The sequence below is a fragment of the Cnephaeus nilssonii genome (assembly GCF_951640355.1).
Source record: "Cnephaeus nilssonii genome assembly, chromosome: 13".
Classification (NCBI taxonomy): Eukaryota; Metazoa; Chordata; class Mammalia; order Chiroptera; family Vespertilionidae; genus Cnephaeus; species Cnephaeus nilssonii.
The window spans coordinates 43,826,292-43,847,828 of record NC_137084.1 but is presented as its reverse complement, the minus strand read 5'-3'; the positions used below and the strand labels follow the sequence as shown (position 1 = coordinate 43,847,828).

Genomic DNA, 21,537 nt, shown 5'->3' with positions numbered 1-21,537 from the left:
CACAAATAATAACCAATATTGACACGTCATTTATATCAGAAGTTCATTCTTTATTCACATTTCCCAGTTTTTAACTTAATGTCTTTTTGCTGTTCCAAGAGCCCATCTAGGATCCCACATTACATTTACTTGTCATGTCTCCTTAGACTCCTCTTGACCACAACGGTTTCTCAAACTTTCTTTGTTTTTAATGGCTTTGACAATTTCAGAAGTACCGGTTATTTCGGAATGTCTCTCAGTTAGGATTTGTGGGTGTTTTTTTGTTTGTTTGTTTATGATTAGACTGGGGTTTGTGGGTTTTGGAAGGAAGACCACAGAGTGCCATTCTCATCACATCAGATCAAAGGTATATACTACCAATAGGACCTATCACTGGTGATGCTGACCTCCATCACCCGCTGAGGTAGTGTTTGCCAGGTTTTTCCACTGTAAAGGCACTTCGTTTCCCCCTTTCTGGATTGTACATTGTGGTGGGAAATCATTTTGAGACCCACCCTAAAGCGTGGGGAGTTCTGTCTCCTTGAGGGCTGCAGTGCACCACCCACAAGCCAGAAAGAGAAAGGAGGGGGGGGGGGAGGGAGGGAGAGTGATAGAGTAAACAATAAAAAGTTCAATACTGGAAGATCTGGGTGGGGATACATTGGAGTCCTTTGTACTACTCTTGCAACTTATTTGTAAGTTTGAAATTATTTCAAAATAAAAAGTAAATTAGAAAAAAATATAAAATACATCCACAGACTGGTTTAAAATAAACCTTCACTTTGCAAGGCTCTTGTGAGGACTGTGCTTGGTACAGAGTCCTTGCTCCACATCTGAGGCCACTGTCAGTCGGGTCAGCTTGAGAAACAGAGGCACTTCTCACAGTAAGTCACAAGGGGGCATCTGAAAACCAAGAAACAAGGTCTAGCACAGAGCTGCACTGGGCCTGCAGTGCTGCGGATGGGGTTGGCCACCCTTCCTTACCCAGAATGCACTACTCAATCCAAAAGGAAAAGCAAGCTTTGTCTGTTACAAACCGGGGATCAGTCCATTCACAGTGCACAAGGCTTGGTGTGGATTTCACAGCAGCTCTCAAGGTCACTGCACCCATCACAACCAGGATATCCACTCTGGTTATTTTTCATAACCTGCTATGGAAAGGGGGTTATGAATGTGATAGCAATGGAGAAGACTGAGTCCAAGAATGGGAACTCAGACATATTTGCCATGTGATGAACTCAAGCCATAATTCTGTTTTCTTTTCTTTCTTTCTTTTTTGAGAAGGGGGGGGGGGTGGGGGTGGGGGAGGAAGGAACATCAATTTGTTGTTCCACTTATTTATGCATTTATTTGTTGATTCTAGTATGTACCCTGACCAGGGATTGAACCTGGTGTATCAGGGCAATGTCCTAACCAACTGAGCCAGACCAGCCAGGGCTCATCCTGGCTTCTTAATCTGACTTCTTAGAGGTACCCCTTGGACGTCCTAGGAATCAATGTTTCTCAGCTCTGGAATATGTCTCTTTGGATCACCTGACCCTATCGCAAATCACTTCTTAAGTGAAACAGCTCTAGTCCCAGAAGTCTCGTGACCACATGTGTAGGTGGAAGGAGCACAGGCCTCGAAGACAGACTGAGCAAGGTCCAAATCAAGGCTCTGGTACTTAATGTCTGGAGCCTCAATTTCCGTATCCGTAAAACAGGGATATTTTCCTTTTTAACAGTGTTGTAAGGATTAAATATATAAATACAGAACCTAGAACAGAGTAGATTACTAGTAGATACTCAATGAATGACAATATTTTATTTTCACAATTTTGTTTAGGCATTAGCAACAGGTAGAAAAAAATGGCATTTGAAGTTAAGATAAACTGTTCAAGTTCCTGCTCTCTATAACCCCTGGCAAATCACTTCATCTCTCTGAGTCTCACTACTGGTATGTCACAGGTAGCAATAAAGACTACATAAGAATATACCTTTAAGAACTCTGTAAGCCATACTGTTACCTGAGCTAGGAATTATCTTCTTCCCTTAAAAAAATTCCAGATCTCAGCCTACATGGCTCAGCTCAAGTGTTGCATGCTCCAAGAAACTTTTTCTTTAATAATCTCTAAAATGTAAATGATATGGCTTTCATGTTCTGGAAATTGTTAAAAAGAATGAAGAAGGTCTAAATGCAAAAGAACTAAGATACCAAGTGAAAATAAGCCATGGAACACATAATTATTCCATTTTTATGTTAGAGAAAAAAAGAAGTAATCATGTCACACCTTTGCTTAAAAACCCCTTCATGATTCCCCACTGCCAGCCAAGTGAAGTTCAAGCTCCCTTTCTGGCATTCACGCTCCTTCACTATTCGGGCCCTGCCAGCCTCTCCAGCCTCATCTCCCACAGACCAGCCTGGCCATCCTATGAGCCCTGGGTTCCATCTATGACGAAAGTGCCCCATACCATCTCTTTCTCTAGATCTCAAACTTGAGCATGCTTCAGAATCATGGAAGGTTTGTTAAAATAGATTGTAGGCCCTACCCATAGAATTTCTGATTTACGTCTGAGATGGGCTCAAGAATTTCTATTTCTAATTCCCTGGTGATACTGAGAAGCTGTTCTAGGGACCACTTTCACAGCCACTGCCTTTACAATGTTTTGATTCACTTCATCACCTGTGTATAGGCTAACAGACCATGTCGGTTTGCCTGGGACTGAAAGCCACAGATGGCCAAAAACCCCTCGGTACAAGGAAAACTGGGATGGTAGTCATCCTACCTGCACAAAAGTCTTTCCCAGGTTGTGCCTATGGGATCTTTACTGCTAATGTCAACAGTCCTCTAAGACCAGGCCAACAGGAAGTGCCTGAGAAAGGAGTTCCATCAGCCTGACTGACTTTCTGCTGGAATAAGAATATTTAACAAAGTTTTCAAATTCTGACTCCTCCAAACATACTCTCTTTATTCCCGTCAGAGAACAGGCTTTAGTCCCCTGGTCCTGTAAACATTTAATACAACAGATGTGTGATCAAACTAAGCATTCCATAACTTTGCCCTGTGTGGCTGCGGTGAGTTTATAGAAGGAGAAGTCGGGGCAAACGCAGTGAGCACATGTGAGCTTCTTACTCAGTTCACATAAGTCTTGTGTGGAACGATAGTTCCACGTGGCCAATGGAGCCGACTCTCTGTGACTTCCGAAGGCGAAGGGTGCCCACGGCAACAAAGAGCACGGTCCTCGGGACGGACTGCTGATGCTTCTGCTCATTGTTGGTCATGGTCAGTCGTTTTCATTAACTGGGACTCCTCCTTCACAGGAGTCAGAGGTCAGAGAGCTGATAGCGCCGCACCAGGCCATCTCGACAGCATGTGTAGATCTGCTTCTCCCACGTGGCTACCTGGAATACAAGAGTTCACAGCTCACAGTAAGCCTGGAATTCTTCCATTCCAAAGACAGAGCCTTGTCATTCACCCCCACTACTACAAGGGAGTCAGAAGCTTTGTTTACTCCAAAGACAGGAAAATAATTACATCTATATGTATTTTAAAATGGCTAGCCATCGTCAAGACCACTATGACTAGTGACACTAACTAGCCAAGTGGAGAGCAAACCCATTAGAGTTGTGCCTGTTTAGAGAGTCTATACCTGGGAGGAGATAGATGGTCCATAATAGCTCTGGGTATCCCTGAGCCTCATAGAATTATACACAAAGAAGTTCTCAACATGTGCCTTTTTTCCGAGGAAAATTTCATAGACTTCTCAAAAGAGTCTGAGACTCAAAGAAGGTTAAGAGCCACTGAATTAGTGAAAATAGCATTAATTCAGGAGTTAGCTGAGTCTCAGGTTTGCTTATGCATAGCTGCACGACCATGGGCAACTTTCTCAACTCCTCTGGGGCCCAATTTCCTTATTTGTAAACTGAAAATGATATATTAATTCACAACATAGAACACTATGCAGAAACTTTTAGAAGTAACGTGGATCTATATGCATTTATCTGGAAAGAGCTCCAAGATGATAAGTTAAAAAAAACAACAACAACAAGTGCCCTGGCCGGTTTGGCTCAGTGGATAGAATGTTGGCCTGTGGACTGAAGGGTCCCGGTTCCAATTCTGGTCAAGGGCACATGCCCAGTATGTGACGTGCAGGAGTCAGCCAATCAATGATTTTCTCTCATCGATGTTTTCTCTCTCTCTCTCCCCCTCTCTGAAATCAATAAAAATATATTTTAAAAAATAAAGTTAAAACAAATAAAAAAAAGTCATAAGGCAATACATATAAGATGATCCCAGTTATGTACAAACTAAGATAAAACTGTATTATTTACATAAATACATAAGCACAAAAAACAGTCTTGAAAGATATGTGCCAAACTGTCAATGCTAGTAACTTCTAGAAAGAAGAGCTAAACTAGCTCAACCAGTGTGGCTCAGTGGTTGAGTATCGACCTATGAACCAGATGGTCAGGGTTTGATTCCCGGTCAGGGCACATGCCCAGGTTGCCGGCTGGATTCCCAGTTTGGGGCGTGCAGTAGGCAGCTGATCAATGATTCTCTCTTATCATTGATGTTTCTATCTCTCTCTCCCTCTCCTCTTCTCTCTCTGAAATCAATAAAAACATATTTTTTTAAAAACAAGAAGAACTGAACTAAAAAAGTCTTAGAGGGGACTTTTTTCTAGGCATGTATTAATTACATAATTTTTTTTAATTATAAGAAAAATAAGAGTAATAATATTTATACTTCAAGGAATGAAAACACTTAATCAATGAGATAATACATGTAAAACATCCTGCACAATGACTGGTCAATCAATATTATTTCCCCTTTTATTTTTCTCTTTCCATTCTAATCAAATCAAACAATCAGTCTTGAACTTTAAATAAGAATAATATCTAATATTTATAGAGTATTTTTAAATATATATATTTTTATTGATTTCCGAGAGGAAGGAAGTGTGAGCGAGAGATAGAAACATCAATGATGAGAAAGAATCATTGATTGGCTGACTCCTGCACACACCCTACTGGGGGTCAAGCCTGCAACCCAGGCATGTGCCCTGACTGGGAATTGAACTGTTACCTCTTGGTTCATAGGTTGATGTTCAACTACTGAACCATTGGGCTATACAGTATTTTAAATTTACAAGGAGCTTTCATATGCATTATCCCAGTATTATCCTCATTTTACAGATGAACTGATGGACTGGGGAGGTGAAGTGATTTTTTAAGTTTCTAGATCTAGTAAGTGATGAAGTAATATCTGACTCAAAATTCTGATTTCTTTCTATCACATCTCTAAGTATTTTATCACCCATAAAAATCACAAAGTAACTGGATTCAGTCCCCTTCAAAGCTCTAGATCCCAGGTGAGAATCATCAAGGCTTGGTCTTCAGTCAGGCCTGTACCTTGTACACAGGGTCACAGTCAGCCCCAGTGAGCTCAATGACATAGTCTAAGTCTTGCTGGACAATGAAACAGCTTCCATCACCTAAAAGGCAGAAAGAAAATTTAGAAAAGTGAAGAGAAATCTGCATACAAAGGAGTTTTTAAAAACCTCCATATTTTAATTTATTTCTGTACGTCACTAACCTAAAGAAGATTGTTTTAAGACCTGGAAAGGCAAACAGGTCTCATTATGTAGACCAACTGTGAGGACCGATAGTGGCTGCCTAGAATGCTAGGCTACAGAGGATTTGAAGGTCAAGTGCCTTCTGCGGGAAGGTTTGTCTTTGAGGAGCAATACCTGCCAAGGGCACAGAGAAAGCAACTACAGATTTATTTATCTGTATGCAAACTTATCCTAAGCAATAACTTTTAACAGGAAATTTGTCTACATAAATATTTTTTTCTTTTTTTTTTTTTTTGCAGTGAAGAAAGACATTTTATTCAGTTCAAACAGCTCAATTGTGATACAACCGGCTGTGGAGCAGCTCAGTAGTGTTACAGGTCAATTACGAAGCACCTAGACTGCGGAGCAGCATGGCTGTGCGGCCCCTCAGACGGACAGCTCTGCTGTGCTCTGCCTGCTCCGGTTCCTGCTGTGCAGGCCTGCTCCCCTCTTCTTCACTCTGGTTGGGCGAGACATCGTCAGTGCTTTGTCTTGGGTATTTCAGCTCCAGCCAGGAAAACACAGCCTTCTTTCTTTTGTGGAAAGGGAAGGTATGCCATCTTAGCGGAACGGGGGCTGAAGTTCCCAGCCCTGATCCCTGATTGGTCCATCCTCATGCAGATGAGAACTCCAAACCTTCCAGACTGATTGGTATTGGTGGGTAAAGATACTGATGGGAATATGCTGCACAACTCTGATTGGACTGGGAAAGCCTCAGTCCCGTCTGTCGGAATACAATTCCAGGAACTCCTTTACTTAGGCTGGCTCAGATGGCAGGAACACAGTGCAGGCAGGCAGTTCAGTGCAGACTTCTCCTTGAAGTGCATTTTGCATGACAGTCTCTGTGCAGAAATGGCTGCTAGGCTCTGGTTTTTGTTGTTGTTCAAAAGAGAGACATATTGATGTGAGAGAGAAACATTCATTGGTTGCCTCTGACAGGGGATCAAACCTACAACCAGGGTACGAGCTCTGACCAGGAATTGAACTGGCAACCTTTCGGTGCACAGGATGACGCTCCAACTGAACCACACTGGCCAGGGCCACCGGAAGTTCATCTTAGTTGGTATCTTCTTTCTCAGTGTCCATATTATTAATCCATACAAGAGAGATACTGGTTCCGTCTCTGTGTTAGGAACGCCCGAGGCCAGAGTAGTGAGGGATTATCATCATAGGCACACCAGGTGGCTGAGTCTGGATGGCTCCAGCGACATAAATATTTTTCTAACAAAAAAAATCTATGCCCCAGAAATTATTCTTCAATCTATAATCTTGACCATATATATTAGGCAAAGGAAAAAAGTTATACCATGTAAATAAACATATCTTTTTCTCAGAAGAGCATAGATAAATGAAACTTGGGGTTTTAAACCACTAATTAAGGTGATTTATTGGTCTTACTTGATATAAAAGTAGTAGTACATGCTCATTAAAGTAAACTTTTAAAATAAAGAAACAGCCGAAACCGGTTTGGCTCAGTGGATAGAGCGTCGGCCTGCGGACTCAAGGGTCCCTGGTTCGATTCCGGTCAAGGGCATGTACCTTGGTTGCGGGCACATCCCCAGTGGGGGGTGTGCAAGAGGCAGCTGATCGATGTTTCTCTCTCATCGATGTTTCTAACTCTCTACCCCTCTCTCTTCCTCTCTGTAAAAAATCAATAAAATATATTTTAAAAAAAATAAAAATAAAATAAAGAAACAGAGAGGTAAAAAAGTCACCTATAATCTATCAAATATAATTACTGTTAACGTTTTTGTGTACATTTTTATTTTACATGTTTGAGAGCATACTGCATAAAAGAATGTCTTTATATATAAAGTTTTAAGCCTGGAAAATAATCAAAAGATAATACTTAAACTTTTCAAATTTTTTAGAAATCTGAAAAACTGCTTTCCAAAATTATGTTAATAAATTTTAGTTTAATTATTCTGTTCATCAATCTATAATCTCCAACCAGCAACATACAGGAGGACCTTATCCTTCCTTCAACCCCCCCCCCCCCTCTACACAGCCAGGTGGTTCAGCTTGTTGGAGTATTGTCTCACCCACCAAAAGGCTTCGGGTTCAGTACCCAGTTGGGGTGAGTAAGGGAGGCAACCAATTGATGTTTCTCTCATCAATGTTTCTAAAACGATCTCTCGCTCATGCTCTCCCTAAAAACAAACAAACAAACAAATAAATAAATCAACATATCCTTGGGTGAGGATTAAAAATAATCCCCCACCAAATCCTTATCTTTTAGAGATACTCATAGAAATACGGACCTGAGCCGAAACCTGTTTGGCTCAATGGATAGAGCGTTGGCCTGTGGACTGAAAGGTCCCAGAGGTTCGATTCCGGTCAAGGGCGTGCACATTGGTTGTGGGCACATCCCCGGTGGAGGGTGTGCAGGAGGCAGCTGGTCGATGTTTCTCTCTCATCGATGTTTCTAGCTCTCTATCCCTCTCCCTTCCTCTCTGTTATATTAAAAAAAAAAAAAAAAGAAATACGGACATGAAATAATATGTCTGTGATTTGTTTCAAAACATGACACAAGATTGGTCGTAAATTGTTAATAGTTGAAGCTGGACAATGGTTCATTATGCTATTCTTCTCTCTACCTCTGTATCTATCTGGCAATTTCCATAATAAAAAGTTTTAAGTTATTTAATCTGGCAATTTCAATCTCCTCTCTAGTGAATCAGAGATCCAAAGTATTTCAGAGATCATCTATTTCCGACTTCTAAACTGAGCACAGAATTCCCTCCTCAGCACCTTGCAGGGCAGCCAGCCAGCCTATGCTTGTCCATCTCCTGGTAGCGGTGCTCATGACACCACTTCCCACTTCTTTCTTAGGAAATAGAATGCTTTTTATACTGAACGAAATGTGGCTCCTGATAACTTTCTTTAAAAATAAAGAAGTTTTTATTGATTTTTTTTAGAGAGAGAAACATCAATATGAGAGAGATACATTGATGGTGGCCTCCTGCACACACCCCACCAGGGATCAAACCCACAACCTGGGTATGTGCCCTGACTGGGAATAGAACCGGCGACCTTTCAGTGCATGGCACAATGCTCAGCCAACTGAGCCACACCAGCCAGGGCCTGATAACTTTTTTTTATTTGTCTTAATTTTGTCCTCTGAACATAAGAGTTATAAATTTATTTATTCCCTTTACCTTCAGATTAATGACAGAAGTTATACTTTTCTTTCTTCCAATAGAAGAGAGTTACAAAAGTAGAAGGGACATGAGTTAGCTCTTTTCCACATGTTACTCTTCACTTCACCCACACATCCCCTTGGCACAGAGTTATTAGTATGTTTTTTAAGTGGCCTAAAGGTGGGGGGGGGGGCGGGGGAAGAAATGCAGAGGACCGGGGTAGCCTACATGCTGGTTCTGGGGTTACTAAGCTCTGTGACGTCAGAACTGCCCCAGAGACAACATAAACTTCTCATGTGCTGCAATGTGACTCTAGGTTTGTTCATAATCCTGTTTTAAAAATCTCATTTTAAGCCCTAGCTGGCTTGGCTCAGTGGATAGAGCATTGGCCTGTGGACTGAGGGGTCCCAGGTTTGATTCCCGGTCGGGGGCACATGCCTGGGTTACGGGCTTGATCCCCAGTGTGGGGCGTGATCCTCTCTCATCATTGATGTTTCTATCTCTCTCCCTCTCCCTTTCTCTTTGAAATCAATAAAAATATATTTTTAAAAAATCTAATTTTAAGCCAGAGTGGGAAACCATCCATAATTTTTTGTCAATTTCTCACTGTTACTACTTCAGCAAGGAAAAGTGGTATCTAGTACTGAGTTTCTTTTCTCTCCTCTCAAGTAATGTATGTTTACTATAGGTCTTCTTTTGCACTCAAGTTTCTATATGCAAATCTTACCTCCTGATAAGCCCCAGCTCTAGTCCCATTTCCTCTAGGAAGCCTTCTAACCAACCCATCAATCTCTTGTAACATTTACTAATTCCTGTAACTTTAACATATCTTGCCCTATAGCATAATTCTGCTTTATTCTACTTTTTGTGGGTGTGTGCCTTGTCACGGGATCACGACAAGGAACACTTTTTAGGAGGGCTTATAGGGCAAGGGGCAGTTACAGGAGTAAGAAGCAACTATCATTCATAGAATGTTTACTTAATGTCGAGCACTTTACATATCTTATCTCTGAGGAGAGTGAGACAGAAAAGTGAAATGATTTACCACAGGTCATCGAACTATTAGATTAAGCCATATATTATTGCCATTTTTATAAGTAAAAAATGATTATACATTAGGAAAGTCATATATGGCTGAATCTCATCGTAAGTGATGGAGTGATAATTTAAACTCATTGATTAGGTTGTCAGTTTGGGTCCAAAATCTATGATTTTACTATATCATGTTGCCCAATAAAATATGGACTAAGCCCTAACCGGTTTGGCTCAGTGGATAGAGCGTCGGCCTGGGGACTGAAAGGTCCCAGGTTCGATTCCGGTCAAGGGCATGTACCTTGATTGCGGACACATCCCCAGTAGGAGGTGTGCAGGAGGCAGCTCCCAAACTCCAAATATCTTGTCCTGGCTCCATCCAGGTACCCAGACTATTTATGTGAAGTTTCAAACACAGGACCTGCCGCATAGCAGGCACTTAGTAAATGACAGATCCCTTCTTTTTGCCCCCTCCCTCACCTATGACTTTGCACACACCGTGGCTTTGGCTTTCAAGGTTCATCTTTACATCTCCTGCTGGTAAAATACTCAATGGCTTATATGCCACCTGGTCTAAGCATCCCTGCAGCACTCGTACCACTAGAGCTAGTTGTTCTCCATGTTCCCACAGAGTTTTCTGCTGCAGGGCTTACCAAACTGTCCTCAATCACATGTCCACACGTCTGTCTGCCTTACTAACTGTCAGCTCCTTTAGGGCAGACTGTCACTGATTCATTATTGAATCCTCAATGTTTTACAATAAAGGACAATACATTTACCCCACCAATGTTTACTGAGCACCAACTACATAGTGGGCACTAAGTTAAATGCTGGAGATAATACAATGAATAAGGCATAGTCACTACTGTCAAGGAGCTTGGACTGGAGGGGGACATAGACAATTACAATGTAGGGTGATAAACACTATGTGATAAGCACAATATGCCGAACAATTGTGGAGGACCACGCCCCTAGCACAGCCACAGACCAGACACTTAAACCTATGTTTAACTGAATTGCATGGAACCATTCTCTCCATTGGCCCCTGGACCCACCTTGGCTAGCAATGAATCCGTCTCTGAATCTCAGCAGGGATAGAACTGGTGCTCCTGATCTGTGGATGACTTGTACTGGAGCCCTAGGATTCACAGTAAAAGGGTCAATTTTAGTTTTTTCTTCAAAAGCAATGCCTGATTATATAGTACTAACCACATAATAGCAAACAGGACATAAGTAGAGATTAAATATTCATATGGCTTCTTTCCTGCAAGATAATTAAATGGTAGATCAAGATAACCCATTCTAAAATACTGTGGAGTGAATCTAAATCTGTCTCTAAACAGGTCATTGAACTGAATAAGCCTGGTCACCACCAATATCTCCAGTTTTTGGGGAGGTCTTACAGTGTTAACAATCTGTAAATCTTTTTACTTCTAGATAATTAAGACAGTTGTGAAATATTAAAATTGTCAGGACTCTATAAAACAAAACAGAAAGGTTAGTGAAAATCAATTATATATACATATATATGTATATATGTGTGTATATATATATATATATATACACACACACATATATATATGAGTGATTTTATTATTTTTTTTAAAAATAGGTTTTTATTGATTTCAGAGGAGATAAAGGGAGAGCAAGAGATAGAAACATCAATGATGAGAATCATTAATTGGCTGCCTCCTGCATGCCCCCTACTGGGGATCAAGCTTGCAACCTGATCGGGAATCGATCCATGACCTCTTGGTTCATAGGTTGACACTCAACCACTGAGCCATACCAGCTGGGTAAGAGTAATTTTATAATAGTGATCAGAGAGTCCCTATCTCTAGGGAGGCAAAAACAAGTACAAAAATAAAGTAACTTAACTTATGGAAGAAAAGGTATAAGCTAGTCACTCTTTACCTGGAATTTCTTCACTGCTGTTGGAATAAAGTTCAAACTCCTTAGGCTGGTATGTAAGTCTTTTCTAAGTAAACTCCCACTTTCCTGTCTGTTGCCCTGTCTGCAGGGCATACTTTCACACGCCTTCATGCTTCTCTATATGCTATTCTACCCTTTCTTCTTTACTTGATAACTCCCTACTGGACAAGATGCAATTAAAGCCTCATCTCCTTGGGAAGCAGTCTCACCTTCTTCCCTCTCCTTGGTGCTTCCTCATATCCCTGTCAGACCACTGATCACACTACATCATGACAGTCTTTTACTTGTTGGGTGTTACTACTAGACTCCAAATGCCTCAAAGTCAGAATCTATATCTTGTCTGGTTTTCAGTGCCCTGCATAAGGCCTGGTGCCCACAGAAGCTATTCAATAAATATCAGTTGAACAAAGGAAGGAAATAGAGAGAGGAAGAAGGTGCAGACATGATAAATCCTGGGACAGGGGGGTTTTCTCTGGATAGCGTTAAGATCAGAATAAGGCTTGTTTGAGATAGGTTATGATAAAAGCTAAATAAAGAACCAGAGCTGGCTTATTTCAAACTGAAAAATGATCAATTTTAGGCCCCAGATCTAATACCATAAAGAAAATTACTGAGCTCCTTAAAATTAAGTTTTACACAATTTTAAAGTGAAATATTAGTTCATGATTTAACCTTAATTTGCAAAGCAATCACCACAATAGGCCATCATGACAGTATGAATCAAACCACATTTTAATGATTCCAAGAATGATAATAAGGACTCTAGTAATAAGAAGAACAATCAGACAATTCACACCAGAAAACCTTTATAAATGGAAAAATATACCCTTGATTCAATAATCACCTATATGCTATGCTAAACCAATGTTAAAGCCAAAAAAATTTCCACTCTGTAGAAGGTCTACATCATGCAAAGGAATGGTGACTCACCTTGGACTCCTCACATCCAGCTGATAAATGTTTCCATCCTGTGTCCCAGCCAAGAGCAAGAAGCCAGAGAGAAAAGTACAGCAGTTGAAGGCATCTGAGCCAATAAAGAGGAATACCTGGGAACAAGTAGGAGACAAAAATGCTGTTAAAGCTTAATTTGTTTCCAGGAATAAACAGGCACCAAAAAATAAAAATTTTACTATTTTTAGAGATATTTTCTTTCTTCCCCCTTTAAGCATTCCTTTTATTTTTATTTTTTTAAGAATCAAATTTTCCGCCCTAGCCGGCTTGACTCAGTGGCTAGAGCATCGGCCTTCAGACTGAAAGGTCCCAGGTTCGATTCTGGCCAAGGGCACATGCCCGGGTTGCGGGCTCAATCCCCAGTAGGGGGCGTGCAGGGGGCAGCCGATCAATGATTCTCTCTCATAATTGATGTTTCTCTCTCTCTCTCTCCCTTCCTTTCTGAAATCAATAAAAATATGTTTTTTTAAAAAGAATCAAATTTCTGCTTTATTTATTTTTATTTTTTAATCCTCATGGAGGATATTTTCCCATTGATTTTTAAAGAGAGTGGAAGTGAGAGGGAAAGACAGAGAGAACTATGGATGTGAGAGAAGCACATCAATTGGTTGCCCTCTGCATGGGCCTAGGCCCAGGTCATGGAAGAGTCTGCAACCGAGGTACATACCCTTGACTGGAATCGAACCCTGGACCCTTCAGTCCGCAGGCTGATACTCTATCCACTGAGCCAAACTGGCCAGGGCCCTTTAAGCATTCTTGATCTAAACCATGCCCTCACCTCACCAACAACTGAGAAAGAAGCACTCCCGGGTTTCAGGAACCTGAGGTTGGCTGAGGACTTCAGCAGTTTATATAACACCATAGTCTGAGGCAGCAATTTTCAAACTACTACCCCTCAACACATTGACTCACAGAATCCTCAACACCAAAAATCCTTCTTTTCCCTCTTTTCATTACAACCTTCCATTTGAGAAACACTTGCAATGCACACATTTAAGATTTGCTTCATGTCACTTATAACCAAATTTTGAAGGGAGATAATTTGTAGAAAAAAAAAAAAACAACAACCTTAAATAAACTGGCAACTTAAAGAATCACAATTCTCCCTATGTACTTGAGAAAAGAAATTATCAGATTTTTATTATTCCTTACTGTTAGCTGACATTGATCATTTCTCCCTTGAATATTCTAAAAAGGAAAGACACAAAGCAAAAAAAACACACAAAAATCCTTGATTTGCCTTTGGAAGTAAAAGCCAGCATGGAAATTCAGAGTGCAAAGGCAGTATGATAAAAAATAGTGATGTTCCTGGAACAACTTTGAATATGGAAACATCACCAATACAATGAACTAAGGAGATAAAATGAAAATACACAGCTTATGGCCAAACCAAATCATTAAAATTATCTGGTGATAGAGTTGAAATTTGAAAAACCTAATCCCAGGGAACTCAGTTTAATTAAGAACACAGTATGCTCAGCAAAACTTCAGAGGATGAAGGAAGAAAATTCAACTAATTCTTCTATAAAAGATATTCCGATCATTATCTAGAGCCCTGCGTGTGTGAGTTCTTTACTCAGAATTTCTTCATGTTACCTTAGAGGTGGAAAGGAATCTATACAACCTATCATTTTATGTACAGCACACGGAGGCCCAGAGGGAAAGTGACTTGCGGTAGAGTATGTAAGCCTCATCACATAACCCTACGAGGTAAGTCCTACCAGGCCCAGTTTAATGATGAGGAAACTCAGGGTCAGACAGGTTAAGTAACCTGTGTGATGTCATAGCCATTAAGTGGAAGAGCTGGAATTTAAATGTTGTTCTATTCTAAATCCCATGCTATTATTCACTACAATGGACTGCCTCTCACTCATGCAGCTTCCTCAAAAGGTGAACACAGTGTGCATGTAGAAATGTTTCTAAAACAGCCTTCCAAGAATCAGAGTGACCCAGCTTTCCCCAGAGTTCAAAGAACTTAGAGGAACCACTTGCCGGCTGCCTGCTTTGCAGTCCCAAGCACTGAAGCTTCTTATCTTCCCGGGCCAACAGCAGCATTTTCGATTCTGTTCCAACCTCCCGTTCACCTGCATGACAGACGAGCTATGTCAATAACTGGTTGATCAGCTGGCAGTACCCAGAAAGCAAGACACTGATGGCTGTTTACTGAATTACTCTGTTAGTGATTCACTCATTAATTTAAAATATATATATTTTTATTAAAATTTAAAGAGAACAAGGAAGGGGAGAGAGAGAGACAGAGAGAGAGAGAGAAACAGAGAGAGAGAGAAACATCGATTGGCTGCTGCCTATGTGCCCCCTATTGGAGATTGAGCCCACAACCCAGGCATGTACCCTGATCGGGACTCAAACTGGCAACCTTTTGGTGCACTAGGCGACGCCCAACCAACTGAGCCACACCGGGGTCAGACAGTGGGGTCTGTGATAAACCATGGTAAAGGGTTAAGACTTTAATATATGTGTAAAAGGAGGCCACTGGAGAAGAGTAGGGACAAATAACAGTGACATGACTTGATTTATGTTTTTTAAATGACCACAATGGTTGCTCTGAGGAGAACGGATTATAAGAGAATAGTACAAGCAATAGATGATGATAGATTGGACCAGGATACTGGTAGGAGGGAGAATGGGAGGGACAGAGCAAGGTAGAAAAATTAGAAACACTTTGAAGGTAGAGAAGACTTTGCTGATGTGAGACATGAGGAAAGGCAGGGGTGGACTGTGAATGAATCCCAGGCTTTGGGCTTGAGCAATGGCAAGATGGGGAAAAGCAGACGGGGGCTGGGGGAAGGAATAAAACACTCCTTGTCAGACAAGGTAAGTTTGAGCTACTAGACATCTAAACAGAGTCTAAAACACAGGTGAGAGGCCTATACTTTAGATGTACTTTTGGAAATCACCAGCTTAAATACAATACTTAAAGCCAATGATCACCCAGGAGAAACTGTAGTTAGAGCAGAGGGCCCTCCAATACTTAAAGGCAGAATAAAGGAGATTTATAAAAGGAGACTAAGAATCCAGTGAGGTAGGAAGAAAAGCCGTATAGTGTGGTATCACGGAAGCCAAGGCAGAAAATTTTCCTGAGAAGAGGGGCTGACATTGAATTGTAGAAAATTCAGAAAGAAAAGCACAGAGAAGTAACACTGGATTAGGCAACGTGGAGTCACTGGTGACCCTGCCCTAGCTCCCATCCTCCCACCCTTCCTATTCTTGTCTGTCCACCTGGAATCCATCCTTCAAGATTCAAGTCAACTCCTTTTGTGACACCTTTCACGTCAACACTAACCCAAAACAGTGTCTTCTTTCAAGAATCACTAAGTTATTTCAGCCAAAAATTTATTGTTCTGTTTTATAGGCATTCATCTAATCTGATATCAAATTGTAATTACGCAAATGCAATAACTATGACACATAGTTCTTTTGTAGATTTTAAAGCAACAGAAACAGAGTAGGTTTGCAATAATATTAATCTTATGGTGAAAATAGAAATACCAGCTACAGAGCAAAAAAGGATGAGGAAGAAAAGGAGAAACTAAGGCAAATACTGAAGGGGCCTAAGAAAACAAAATAGCTCATAGATCATTATCAACTTACTGGGCATCTGCTCAGGGCAGCCGAGGTTGATGGAGTTGTCAGCAGCACCGACAGCCACTCCGTTGATGGAAGAACCACAGTCTGCAATGACTCCCAGGCAGGCTGAGCGCCCACAATCCCAAAGTCGTGCTGTTCCATCTCTAGAACCAGAGACCACATTCCTCCCCCGATCAACAATGGCTGTATCCAGGATACCTGGCAAGAGGGAAAAAAAGATCCTGAGGTAGAATAAGTGATAAAGGAACTTCAAGGGCAGAGAAGACAGATCTGCATAAATGACTCCATTCCTTCACAAACATATTGGATATATACTACATGCTGGGCACGGTCAAGTGCTAGAAAAACAAATAAATAGAACAGGGTCCCTGCTTCCCATCGGTTCAAAGACTAGCTGTGAGAGAAGACATGGAACACGCTTTGGCCCTAACTGGTTTGGCTCAGTGGATAGAGCGTCGGCCTGTGGACTCAAGGGTCGGTCCCAGGTCCGATTCCAGTCGAGGGCATGTACCTTGGTTGCAGGCACATACCCAGTGGGGAGTGTGCAGGAGGCAGCTGATCGATGTTTCTCTCTCTCATCGATGTTTCTAACTCTCTATCCCTCTCCCTTCCTCTCTGTAAAAAATCAATAAGAAAAAAAGAAAACGCTTTGGATTTAATTTTTAGTGGGGTGTCCTAAAGCAGTGGTTTTCTTTTTTCTTTTTTTTATTAAGGTATTATATGTGTACATATCTTACCATTGCCCCCCCCCCCCCAACCCCACTTCCATACATGCCCTCATCCCCCAGAGTTTTGTGTCCATTGGTTATGCTTATATGCTTGCATACAAGTCCTTCGGTTGATCTCTTATCTCCCCTACAGAGCAGTGGTTTTCATGATTTTATTTTGGCTTTAAAACCTGTTTTTTAAACAAAAATTAAGTAGACATCTTACAGAGTTCCATTTGAAAAATCCCCTTTAAAAGGATCCTGGTGCTTCTTCCACTGAGAACTAATTGAAAGGGTTAGTCTCCCCATCTTAAAAGAAAGGATGTGACTTCTGGTCCAGCCAAGATGGAGTAACCCCATTCCTCCTAGGTTCTTCCTCTCACAACTAAAAAAACCTGGACATAATACCCAAGCCTAGGCAGACTGAAGGGTGGAAAGAAGAAGGCAGACCATCTAGGGACCTCAGGACTTGAGCAATGAGTTCCCTGGACTTCCTTATTGCTTCCCACGTATGCTGGACAGGACTCTGCAGAAGTCTGCAACATGCAACTGGTTAAAAAACCAGACACAGGACCATCTTTCCTTCCCTCCGGCAGCCGCAGCCATGAAGGCTGAGCTGTGCAGTTTCAGTGGATACAAGATTTACCCCGGACATGGGAGGCGCTATGCCAGGACCAACAGGAAGGATTTCCAGTTTCTTAATGCAAAATGTGAGTTGGCCTTGCTTTCCAAGAGGAATCCTTGACAGATAAACTGGACTGTCCTCTACTAAAGAAAGCACAGAAAGGGACAGGAGGAAGAAATTCAAAAGAAAAGAACCCGCCGTGCAGCCAAATTCCAGAGGGCCATCACTGGTGCATCTCTTGCTGATATCATGGCCAAGAGGAACCAGAAGCCTGAAGTTAGGAAAGCTCAGTGAGAACAAGCTCTCAGGGCTGCCAAGGAAGCAAAAAAGGCTAAGCAAGCATCTAAAATGACAGCACTGGCTGCGGCTAAGGCTCCCACACAGGCAGCACCTAAGCAGAAGACGGTGAAGCCTGTGAAGGTTTCTGCTCCCGTGTTGGTGGAAAACGCTAAGTTTGCAGATGATATTCTTAAATAAAGACCTGACTATAACTAAAAAATAAGGAAAAATACTCGCATGCTGGGTTTTAAAAATAAATAAATAAAAAAACAGGCACAGTTTAAAAAAAACAAATAAACTCCAAAAAAAGTCTGTTGCCCCTCGCAAAAGACTGGGAAAGGGGTAGCCTTCAGAACAGAGAATCTTTTGGCCACATCCACCCCACTCAAATAGCAAGAGGAAAACTGCTACCTCCCCTCACCCAAGGTTTCCGTGGGGCTGAATAGGGAATGACAGCACTCCAATTTCCCCAGTGACACTGACCAGGCCCAGCTAGGTACTGTCAGCAGGGTTCAGAGGTGAAATGAATCTCTACCCTCACCTGACACAGCAACAGGTGGAAAGAGGTAGAATGAGATAGTGACAAATAGCACCCCACTTTCTCCAATCACCCTTCATACCTCCTTTGTGACCTTTGAAGGTTGCCACACAGCTAGCATCTTCAGCTGACCAGATCTTCAGCTGGGCATCCATTCCCCCACTCAGAACCACAAGGCCTGATGGGAAAAACCTGCAACAATTCACATCAAACACATGTCCTTCCAATACTCTCTGGAAAAACAAAAGAAAATTCCAGGCTAGTTCTCTTGTCCATCCCTTGATGTTCTCTTACCTCCCATATCTTTGATTCCTTAAATGAAATATCTACGTGCTTATACTCGCATGCTGGGTTTTAAAACGAAGGAGGTCCAAATAGCTCCTTCTCTTTAGCTCATTTGTCTACCAGGTAGTGTTCTAAGAGCTAAGCTCCCTTTCCATTTTTGGCTACAGATGTGGATTTGAACTCCATGGCTCTCACAGCCACCCTAAGTCTAGTTCAACATATAAGAAGCTGAGGAGGGCCCTAGCTGGTTTGGCTCAGTGGATAGAGCATCAGCCTGGGGACTAAAGGGTCCCAGGTTTGATTCTGGCCAAGGGCACATGCCCAGGTTGCAGGCTCAATCCCCCCCATTAGGGGACGTGCAGGAGGCAGCCAATCAATGATTCTCTCTCATCATCTCTATCTCTCTCCCTTCCTCTCTGAAATCAATAAAAATAAAAAAGAAGCAGCAGCAGCAGCTGAGGAGATTGGGGAGCTATGCCATATAATTAATGTAACAGCCTAGCTCAGTGATGGGCAACCTTTTGAGCTTAGTGTGTCAAACTTCGCCAAAAAACTGAGCATAACTCGGGTAGTGTGTCACTTTGAGGAAAAAACATTATTTCGCAAATGTTTCATCCTCAGGAGCAGCAAATGTTTCATCCTCAGCATGCGGCCGCCTCAGCGGCCGCGTGTCATCAGAAATGGCTACGCGTGTCAGTGCTGACACGCGTGTCATAGGTTCGCCATCACTGGCCTAGCTACTCTATCTTAGAAACTATCCCTGAAGGCAGTTCATAAAAAGGGACCACACACTTAGACATTCACTGGCCTGGCTCCTCCACTGTCCCAGCCCCAATTTGTTCTGGCAAATCACCTAGCTTGAGGATGGTTTTCAAGTTTAAAAAGGGAACAAAGATCCACTGAAGTGTAGTGGTACTATATTTATAGAAAGAGACACTCTTCTTTCCGTGACCCAGTCTGAAGTTTCTTAGACCACCCTTCATGTATAAGACCCTGAAAGTGTATCCAAAGCCTTTACTCTGAGTTCTCCATTGGAAGCCTGCCAGATTTTCATGCTCCCATCAGCACTAGAAGACACACCAAGGCCTCCTCCACTGGAAATGTCCAGGCATGTTATCTGTTCAAAAGACAAAACAACCAGTGTTACTAATAATAAAATGCTCCTCTTCCCTTGAAGCATGTTATAAATATCCCGTTTCACACTCCTCCAAGACTTATCCCAACACAAAGGACATGTGTTTCATGTAAAGGTTGACTTATCACCAATCTCCCAACAAGGATAAAGCCAACACCTTTTATTTATTGAAACAAAAGGGGCAGCTGAAACCGGTTTGGCTCAGTGGATAGAGCGTCGGTCTGTGGACTGGAAGGTCCCAGGTTCGATTCCGGTCAAGGGCATGTACATTGGTTGCGGGCACATCCCCCGGTGGGGGGTGTGCAGGAGGCAGCTGGTCGATGTCTCTCTCTCATGGATGTTTCTAGCTCTCTATCCCTCTCCCTTCCTCTCTGTGAAAAATCAATAAAATATATTTTAAAAAAAGAAAGAAAGAAACAAAAGGGGCAGGCTGGAAGAGGTCAATGGGGGGAAAGAGGGACATATGTAATACTCTCTCCACAATAAAGATTAAAAAAAAGATAATGAAGTAAAAATAAGATTGTCTATATGCTAATCCAATATGATTAATGTCCTTGTAAAAAGAGGAAATTAGGACACAAACACACAGAGTGAAGACCATGTGAAGACACAAGCAGAAGATGGCTATCTACACGCCAAGGAGAGAGACCTCAGAAAAACCAACTTTGTTAAAACCTTGACCTTGAACATTAGCCTCCAGAAGTGTGAGAAAATAAATTTCTGTTAAGCCAAAACAAAACAAAACAGAAAAAAAACATACAAAAAGATCCTATATAATAAAGAGCTAATATGCTAATTAGACTGGATGGCAGAATGACCTTCCGGAAAGACCAGTGGGCGGGCGGGGGGCGGAGCTGCAAGGCCTACTCCTGCATGAATTTTGTGCATCGGGCCTCTAGTATTATAATCATCTATAGTTTCCTGTTTCAGCTACAAAGTTTTCCCTATCCCCATATCATTTCCCACAGTTTCCATCTTTTGCTATTTTATTTTAAAATTAATATACCACTCCTAATTCTTAGGAACCCACTTACACAAAAGACAGTCTTCCAAGATGCTCCAAAAGGATTCAAGGAAAAGCAAAGTAAGTTGCTTTCAATTTTCTACTTCACATTTGCTCTGTAAAATCCTAATTGTATGTGTATGTGTGTGTTTCAGAATAAGAGAATCCCCAGATTTACTTAAGTGGTTTCAATATGAGGAATCACTTCATGAATAAGCCATGATCAGAATGCCAAGTCTCCTTCATATACATTCATAAATACATACCCTTTTTATTTAATAACACCCAGTTGCAAATATTTCAGAAATGTAAGACTGAGATATTCCCAGCAACAATGATTCCCATATGACCTAAATTACTAAGGAAAAAGTAGGGACTTTTGCAGTAATTATCCAACCTTCCATTTTATTTTGCTCTTTGACAGTTAAGCCATAATGAATAGGATTAGAAAGAACTAAAGGGATATGTCAACTGTAAGATTTTCTAAGACTTTTTCTTCTTCATATTGGTTTCTCAGAATAAAAGAACTGTTAACTTAATTGTGGAACATTTAATTTTAGGAATTATGACAACTTACATTTATATCACATTTTATTATTTATAAAACACTTGCAAATACATTACATAGAACCAGGATAGAAACCTAGGTCAGAGTCTAAACCTAAAGATCTATTCCTTAGTCAAAACAAAAGAACAGACAGGTCAATGGAACAATGCTAAATACTGG

The 21,537-nt window shown here is 41.4% G+C and overlaps 1 protein-coding gene and 1 pseudogene across 4 annotated transcripts in view; one reads left to right on the top strand and one right to left on the bottom strand.

Annotated features, from left to right (window-relative positions):
* Window positions 1-1,763: 1,763 nt before the first annotated feature.
* The window catches only part of PAAF1 (proteasomal ATPase associated factor 1), a 31,434-nt gene continuing 11,660 nt past the window's right edge, over window positions 1,764-21,537 (bottom strand). For 2 of the 3 annotated variants that reach the window (XM_079788181.1, XM_079788182.1), the window contains 8 exons: window positions 19,691-19,789; window positions 18,470-18,620; window positions 16,242-16,436; window positions 14,622-14,713; window positions 12,609-12,724; window positions 10,802-10,884; window positions 5,372-5,454; window positions 1,764-3,361 (listed from right to left, as the gene is read on the bottom strand). In XM_079788181.1, coding sequence (XP_079644307.1) covers window positions 3,284-3,361; window positions 5,372-5,454; window positions 10,802-10,884; window positions 12,609-12,724; window positions 14,622-14,713; window positions 16,242-16,436; window positions 18,470-18,620; window positions 19,691-19,789 — 897 coding nt within the window. In that variant the 3' untranslated portion in view covers window positions 1,764-3,283. Of the gene's footprint in view, window positions 3,362-5,371; window positions 5,455-7,373; window positions 7,836-8,064; window positions 10,885-12,608; window positions 12,725-14,621; window positions 14,714-16,241; window positions 16,437-18,469; window positions 18,621-19,690; window positions 19,790-21,537 lie in introns of those variants that run through there. The other variant, XR_013814402.1, reaches the window with a different exon arrangement.
* Window positions 17,061-18,460, top strand: LOC307109457 (large ribosomal subunit protein eL24-like; annotated as a pseudogene). The gene has a single exon. The product of its transcript is annotated as a large ribosomal subunit protein eL24-like (transcript).